The sequence below is a fragment of the Penaeus chinensis genome, chromosome 30 (genome assembly GCF_019202785.1).
Source record: "Penaeus chinensis breed Huanghai No. 1 chromosome 30, ASM1920278v2, whole genome shotgun sequence".
In the NCBI taxonomy this organism is placed as follows: domain Eukaryota; kingdom Metazoa; phylum Arthropoda; class Malacostraca; order Decapoda; family Penaeidae; genus Penaeus; species Penaeus chinensis.
Genome location: NC_061848.1, coordinates 17,463,569 through 17,472,338, shown reverse-complemented (window position 1 = coordinate 17,472,338; position 8,770 = coordinate 17,463,569). Strand labels below are relative to the sequence as shown.

General features: G+C 42.0%; 1 protein-coding gene across 11 annotated transcripts in view; it reads left to right on the top strand.

Moving 5' to 3' along the window:
• Positions 1 to 6,423: 6,423 nt before the first annotated feature.
• LOC125041350 (protein jim lovell-like) overlaps positions 6,424 to 8,770 on the top strand; it is a 57,447-nt gene continuing 55,100 nt past the window's right edge. For 2 of the 11 annotated variants that reach the window (XM_047636229.1, XM_047636228.1), the window contains exon 1: positions 7,036 to 7,376. In XM_047636229.1, coding sequence (XP_047492185.1) covers positions 7,374 to 7,376 — 3 coding nt within the window. In that variant the 5' untranslated portion in view covers positions 7,036 to 7,373. The other 9 variants (XM_047636231.1, XM_047636224.1, XM_047636227.1 and 6 more) reach the window with 8 other exon arrangements.

Below are 8,770 nucleotides of genomic sequence, written 5' to 3'. Positions count from 1 at the left end.
TTTTCAATTGAAAGTTTTGATAAAATTATGATTTAGACACCGCTTCGAACGCCAAATAACGCCTCGTTTTCTAATGGCGGTATAACTATTTTATGTTTAAAATACCTCAATATTATACTTTTCTTTAATATTTTTGCATCAAAATTATTTCTATTATAAATTAATATTATACAAAGTTCTGTAATTGCCATAAGACTAAGTTTTCAATTAGTAGGCTTGACTTCTCTTTACTTTGTGTTCTCTCCCACCGAATCGGGCTTGGGTCGCCGAGAGCATGCTTTGGCTCTCGGACTTCTCACTTCGCTTAAATGATTTGAAGTAACATCTTCTATTTAACAAGAGGCTATAAAAGGAAAGGATTCTAGTAATGATTTTATTTGGAACATTATATATTGCATACAGTATAATTTTCATTCTACTCCTTTGTTTACATTGCCATATATCCGACTGCGCCGTTCTCTAGTTTCTGTTACAACAACAGTTCTGTTTATGTCTTCACATTTTTTCATGTCTCCAATCAGTCTTTCACAGTTTTGATTATGGCCAGGTATTAATGAACTTTTGGGTTTCCACATATCGATTTCATGCATATCATAGGCCAAGTATGCAAATTTCATATCTGTGGTCAGATGTTGGGAAATGAAATCTTTCACACTCAGATTACACAGTTTGTCTGCAATGAAATTGTGCTTCTCCTTATTTTTGAATAGGGCTGGTGTATATGGCCATTTTTCACGAATTCCTCTTTTCAAGATCTTTGCAACTTCATCGACGTAATCATGATCAACAGCCAAGGGAAGAAGTGTACCATCTGCATTATACAGATGTCTGTTGATGGACGAGAAGTAGCTGCTAGGAAAGCCAAGTTCACAGCCAATCCTGGCATACCTCCTTGAAGTTTCAATAGCAGTTCTGAAAAGAGTCATTCCATTGCTGTTCACAGCAGAACGCCAGCACATGAAATGAACTTTTGCAAAATCAAAAATACTTCTGATTGTTCTTTGATTTTTTATTTTTTTTCCAGTGCTTTCAGACACTTTATGGTGTTGTTCTTTATTCCAATCTTGGATTTATTGGGCAAATCACCATCACAAACTCCTTCCAGCTTGGTCAGTATGATGTCAATGGTCAGGCAGATGTGTAGGAGGGAACAAAAAAAATCCCAGCCACCTGACACCAACTGGCAAAAGACATTTCTGCAATATCTTCACTGTTGCATATAAATGGGACTTCTGCATTGTTGGTCTGCTTCCATTTCAGTGTGTTAAATTCCCGTCATTGCGCCTGATAATCAACACTTCCGAGTGATCCATTGCATCCTTGTACTTTTGCATCATACCAATCTATATCTTCCTTGAGGATTTCTCGGGGTTGTTTCTTTGCCTTGAATGACACAATCACAGTTTTCGAGAATTTTGTCTTCAGTGTTACATTTCTGATGGAGTCGTAGTACCCTTTCTTTATTTTCTTTATTTTTTCTTTCTTAATGCCGAATTTGCTATACAGCACAGCAATTTCTGCCTGCAACTTAGATAAAATCAGAGATTCCGTAATAGTCAAATTATTGCATGGCAAGCTATCTTTTGAGCACCCTTTTAGTGTCTGATTACCATGTCCTTTTAAGGTACCGTATCGAGCAAGAATGTCACTCTTCGTCAGTGGTCTAGGTGGCAAAACATCAATGGTACCAAACTCTTTCAGTATACGTGTATCGGCACTACGCAAACCACCACGTCGAAGTGCCATATTGCCACTGACGAGATCGTCACCACAATATAGGCGACCGAGTAATGTGCATTATTAAGGTAGCACAAGTTTATATGGAAATGCATAGTGACTGGGAATCTTTACGGAAGTCTCCAAGAATCATTCGCAATGACCTAAGTTACCCTATGTTTGATTCTGCCATAATGTCGGATGAACCGAAATGCTCTTCCGTGGGTCATGCGGGTCATAGTCAGGCCGGCGGAGGCCGCCGCACCTCATCCCAGCGCCGGAAATGGTATTATACTTTAATAAAAAATTGCGAATAGTAGATATTTTTTGATTTGTCTAATATTTTGCATGTCGTCATTTAAGCATAGTAGGCGCCTGTTTAGCAACTTGCTGAATGATTCTGAAAAAGTCGGATTTATTGAAACACCCTAACGGCCAGTCGTGGCACTCAGTGTTGATGGGAAGACTCTTCTCTGCTTCATTGACACTGGGTCTCAGGTCACTCTGGTCAAGCCTACTGCCATAGAAGTGATTGATCCGTCAAACAAGCTCCGACATCACACTTCTAGCAAGACTCTCCAAGGTGTCTCAGGAGATTCTTTCCATCCAGCTGCAGAGGTTACACTTTCCTTTAATATCAGCAAGGATCTCATGTTACTTCACCGCACGATAGTAGCTGACCTTTCGTTCCACGGTGATGTTCTCCTTGGGACAGACTTATTGCGACGCCTAGACTTCACTTTATGGTTTGAAGCCGAGTCATCTCATGGACTACTGATTCTAGGAGGCTGTGAGTTGTCACTCCTGTATACCAACGCCCATTCCCTGCAGATTAGCCTGGTTGACTTAGACCTAGCTGATCTTCCTACTGGACTCCAAAGCCCCATCCAACCATCTACTCCACCAGAAGCTGCAGTACACTTTGCAAGACCCACTGAGATCCCGCCCCATTCAGGTTGCTTTCTAGAAGGCTGCATTTCTCGCCTGGGACAGACAGATGGAGATGTCGTTTTAACACCTGCTGTGACTGATGAACTAACCCTACCGCACCTTGTTACGACCGCCACTCGACGACGATGCTCCATATGGGCCCTGAATCACACTTCACGGCCATTAGTATTGAAACAGGGTACAAGACTTGGTACCGTCACACCTTTAGGAGAGGTCTACAGTGCTCCCCAGTCCATCAAGAAGTCTGACCAGCCACGGGCACAATCAACCTTCAGGGACACAGCTGCCAGGAATCATGTACCTCCTGTCAGGATTGGCCTTGAGGAGGAACTCGATTTCACCGAGGATAGGATCCATACAGCCCCTGGGTCTACAGGTATTGCTGCTGCCGTCAGTCCAGGAACTCCAGTAGCTCAAGGCCTAGGATGTTCATCTACCTCTGCCATGACAGAGCCGAGGTCTACATTTCAAACTGAAGAAGAGAGCACATTCACAACTGCTTCTGCCATCACAGTGCCGAAGCACTTCACTGAATCCTCCTTGTTATCCGAAGCTGTTGAACCCGAGATGGAATGGGACGATTTCTCCGCCTATTTACCAGACATTCCAAAAGAAGATTGGGATATCGAGGGTGCTTTCTTACCACCCTCTGTAGCTGTTGCCACATGCGAAGCTGTTGTAGAACCAGGTAATGACAATGAACCTAATGGTATACCTGACCTTAGTCATTTACCGGAGCATCAGCGACAGGAACTTGACCAGCTGTTGGAGCAGTTCCAGGAGCTTTTTGATGTGGGAAAAGAGACGGTTGGCCACATACCCGGGATCTGCCATCAGATTGATACTGAGGACGCCAAACCAGTTCGTGTCAGTCAATGGAGGTTGCCACAGTCTACTAAGGAGACCATCCGGCAGCAGTGTGACTCCATGCTGCGATCAGGTGTCATCGAGCCTTCATGTAGTCCTTGGCTGAGCCCAGTGGTCTTAGTTAAGAAGAAGGATGGCAGTCTTCGTGTCTGCGTTGATTATCGTGGCCTCAACACTGTCACCAAGGAGGACACTTACCCACTTCCCAGGATCGACGCTCTCATCGACTTTTGGGTCCCACTGACACATTCACCACACTAGATGCCCATGCAGCCTATTGGGCAATTGAGGTGGAGCCCTCTGATAGGCCCAAGACTGCCTTCTCCGATGGATACCGGCTGTTTCACTTTTGCCGTCTTCCCTTCGGTCTCTCAACCGCGCCAACCACCTTCCAACGCACCATGAATGTCCTCCTTTCTCCTGTTTTGGGTAAGCACACTCTATGCTACCTAGACGACATTGTCATCTATAGCCGTGGATTCCTCCGGCACCTGCAAGACCTGAAAGAAACACTTCAGCTCCTCTCAGCAGCTGGACTGAAACTAAACACGGAAAAATGCCATTTTGCTGCTACTACGGTAGACTTCTTGGGTTTCACCATCAGTCCAGAAGGAGTCCTTCCCAACCAGGATAAGGTGGCAGCAATCGCAAAAGTTCCAGCACCACGTAATGTCCGTGAGGTACGCCGTTTCTTAGGTTGCACTGGGTTCTTCAGGAAGCACATTCCTGGCTACTCTACCATTTCTTCTCCACTGCACTTGCTCCTTAAGAAGAATCAGAAATGGTCTTGGGGAACTGGTCAACAGCAGGTGTTTCAGGAGCTAAAGGACCGTCTTACCACTGCACCAGTTCTTCGTCAGCCAGATTTAAGCCAGGAGTTTGAGTTACATACAGACGCTTCCTCCATCGCAATTGGTTCTTGCCTTATGCAAAGGTCAGATGACAATGCACCCCATGCCATGTTACGAGCTGCTGAATCCAGATATCCTGCCATTGACCTAGAAGCCCTCAGTGTGGTTGAAGGTGTCATGATCTTCGACTCCTACCTCTATGGACGGCACTTCACAATTTATACTGACCATAGACCATTGGTACATGTCTTTTCTCGGAAAACCATGTCTCCACGGATGACCCGCTATGCTCATGATCTTTCATTCTACAGCTTCAACATCTGTTACAAAGAGGGACCTACCAATTTTGTCCCGGACTTGCTCTCAAGACATATTGCTCTGCTAGAGGATTCACCTAGCTATCAAATTTCAGGTCTGGCCATCACTGAACTCTCTCCTGAGGTTCTTGCTAGAAAGCAGATGGAAGATCCTCAGCTTGCTGACCTGCGACATTATCTGCTTGACGGTACAGTCCCAAAGAAAAAGTGGCCACTTTCCTTGGATGAGTTTGAGATCAAGGAAGGTATCCTATACAGGCTAAGATTTCCAGACAGAATCTGTTACCAGCTTGTTGTTCCCACATCCTTAAAGAACTCTGCATTAAAGGCATCCCATTTACCACCACTTGCTCCTCACCCTGGAGTTCAGCGGACCTATGACAATGCCAGGTCGATGTATTACTGGACCAATATGTTGAAGGACTGTAGGGAGTATGTTAACAACTGTCCTGTGTGTCAGCAGTCGAGAGGCAACCCCCAGAGAGTGCCAATGGGAGAGACCCCCTTGGCCCAGTTTCCTCTAGAACGTGTCTCCATGGACCTGATGGACTTTGGACCTACCATCCCAGTTCGCTATGCACTGTCCATCATTGATCAACACTCAAGATGGCTGCAGATTGTGCCCCTGAGGAAGTCAACAGCCGTTAACATCCATCGTGCCTTTGTTGATCATTGGGTTACCTTATTTGGCCCACCAAGAGTTATCCAGACGGATAATGGGGTGCAGTTTACCAATGGTATCTTCAAGGAGCTTGTCTTGATGATGCATGCCAGTCATCACTACACCATCCGCTATCATCCCCAGGCCAACGGGATGATAGAGCACACCAATCGTGTCGTCAAATCAGCTCTGACTGCTTTGGTGGAGCATAAACCAAGGATCTGGCACCAGTTCATTCCTGAACTTAGATTGCAGATAAACTCTGCTATCCACAGGACAACCCATGAACAGCCTTTATATCTCCTGACTGGCCGGCATGCCAATTTTCCAATTGGTCTGACAAATGAAGCAGTGTTTGCTGAAAATCTCTGCAAGAACGACTCCAGGAAGCCAGACAAGCAGCTGCCACCGCTTCTAAACAGTCCAGACAGACATATGGAAGGTACTATAATCGAGGCACAAGAGAACAATTCCTGCCAGAGGTGGGCTCGCTCGTCTGGTATTACGAGCACATGCATCTGTGAACTCCAGTGTCTCCAGTGAGATGAAATTCTGCCTTGCTCTTAAAGGACTCCCATGGATATATATATATATATATATATATATATATATATATATATATATATACATATATTCACACACATACACACCCACACCCACACACACACACACACACACACACACACACACACACACACACATATATATATATATATATATATATTTGTATATGTATATATGTATATATGTATATATATATATATATATATATATATATAATATTTATATGGAAGATCATTGCAAACTTGTCAAACACACACACACAATATATATATATATATATATATATATATATATATATATATATATATATATATATATATATATATTATGTGTGTATGTATGCATGTTAACAAACACACACACACACACACACACACACACACACACACACACACACACACACACCACACACACACACAGACACCACACACACACACCACACACACACACAAACACACACACACACACACATGGAAGATCATTGAAAACTTGTCACCAAATTCTTGAGAGGTGGAAGAGTGGGTAATCAAGGGAAGACGTTCCTCCAGACAGGGCAGACCATGTTATCCTTCTTAAATAACTACTCAAGCTTCTCGATTATGAAAAATGCGTATTCAAAGTGTCTTGATTAATGTGCCAAGACTGTTTAATAGTGTGCCCAAAAGTATCAGAAACACAACTCAGAACTCTGTGGATTTGTTTTAAGGAAAATTAGAAAACTGGTTGAATGTAGTAGCAGATGAACCAAATATTTTAAGAACCAAATTAAGAATCAAATTCTATTTCTTAAGTTTATTTCTTATTACCTGAAAGAAGATGGGCAGTTCCCATCCAAAAAGACTATCTACAGAAGATCACGTCCGTCTGGATACGTTCCTGTGATTGCGAATGGCGTTCCGGCGAAATGTGTATACACTTCCGAACGCCTTTGTGTTTCTGCGTCACCTGCTGAGAACGAAACAATTGGTCTCTTTGAAAATAATACTTAGGAGGTATTTTAATTAATAGTATAACTCATTTATGACTATTAACAGATTTGAATAATGTCAGTACAAGAAAAGAGTTGATTATTAGACTGAGTTGTATATCGAAATGTTTATTCGACCGGCAGACGGCCATATTACTTGTCCTGTTGATATGTATAATCTCTAGGGTTGTGCACATGCAATTTTCAGTTAGTACACTGTTAATCGGGGAATCGAAAAAAATCAATATATTGGCCACCCTAAGTACATGGCCACACACTCTTAAGATTATTCATCCGTACTGGTTCAAAAACTCATGTATTGCTTTGGTTATTTATACAGTTTGGATGTGCACTCATTTGTTTTAGTGGTGCATTCAGACTTGTAAGTGAGTCAACACTGTCACCAATTGTATGAAAACAAATGCCATATTTCTTGACACTTTGGTTTAAGGGGACTCCTTTTCAGTAGTACTTCTGGAATGGTAACAGTTTTCACAGTCATATGATGCAAGGTAGAATTTCCCTGTAATGGGCACAAGAAAATTCACATAACTTTTTGTCCATTGATTTTCTGTTGCAAGTTGATAATGAAAACAATTGTAGTAAATGTATCCCAAAGTACTGCTTTGGGATACATTTACATGATGACTGTCATAAAAAAATAAAGTCACTGGAACATAAGATAATCTGTGGAGACAAAGAATAATGTCTAAAATGAAAATAACTTGTAACTAATGGTTGTAGAGATTAACTCGGTGATGCCTTAAAAATGCTGTGCTCATGTTTTGTTTTTTTTGGCGGGTGGGGGGGATGTCTGCACATAGATGGCTCTGCTAGTACTTAGCCACAAATGAGTCAATTAGTAGACCTTATGACCCTACCTGATTTCACCTTTCCTTGAAGTGGCAAGAATTTTTTTTTTTTTTTTTTTACTAATGCTATGAATTTTAATGGTGTTATTTTTATTATAGACATTATAATTACTATAATGTTTTAGGTATAGGTAAAGTTTTGACTAGCCATCTTTAAACAGGAAAAAGTATATGCATGTGATAGAGCAAATAAATCAGACAATATGTAGTATAAGGTAGTGGCAGAGTTGGGTAATAAAACCTACATAAAATGATAGAACAATACAAACCAAGACAAAGTTCTTCTATGGCAATATGTGTGCAAATGCTTCCCAAGGGTACTATACGTAAAAGAAAAGAGAAGATCCCCCAATTTTGGCTAAGTCCCTCATCTTATTTACATTGCGAGGGTGAATTCTAGACGCATATACTATTATGGGGGTCCGGGGGGTGTAACCCCCTGGCTAAGTATATATATTACCACAGGGGTCCAAGGGGCAGACCCCCCTGGCTAGGGAATATATACCACGGTGTTAGGTTAGGTTGGATGTTTGGTTAGGACGTTATGTTTAACAACCACGGGGGTCCTGTTTTACCCCATAATTTCCCTGATATACTTCATGCCCTTCCCTGCTATCGGGACTATCAAATCAAGGTTGTCAATGGAGATGGTGATCATATCTCCTCAATGATTCATTTGCACAAGGAACAATGCCTAGAATCGTTGAAAGCAGTGGATTTCGTGCAGAAAAATATCAAACTTGTTTCGAAAGTAACCCATTACCCTCTTCTACATATTGACCGTCACAGAGCCAGAGATGAAAATGTTATAGACATTGGAAGCAGTAATATAAGATAATATAAAATATTTTCGTAAATCAAGGAAAAGGGTAAATGGGCATGATAGGCAGTATTCATAATTGGCTCATTGGTGACTTGGTACAAGTGTAGCTATCTATGTGTAAAAACAATTAACAAAATAAACTTAGTGGGCATGGCATATACGTACATGCCATGCCCCTCGA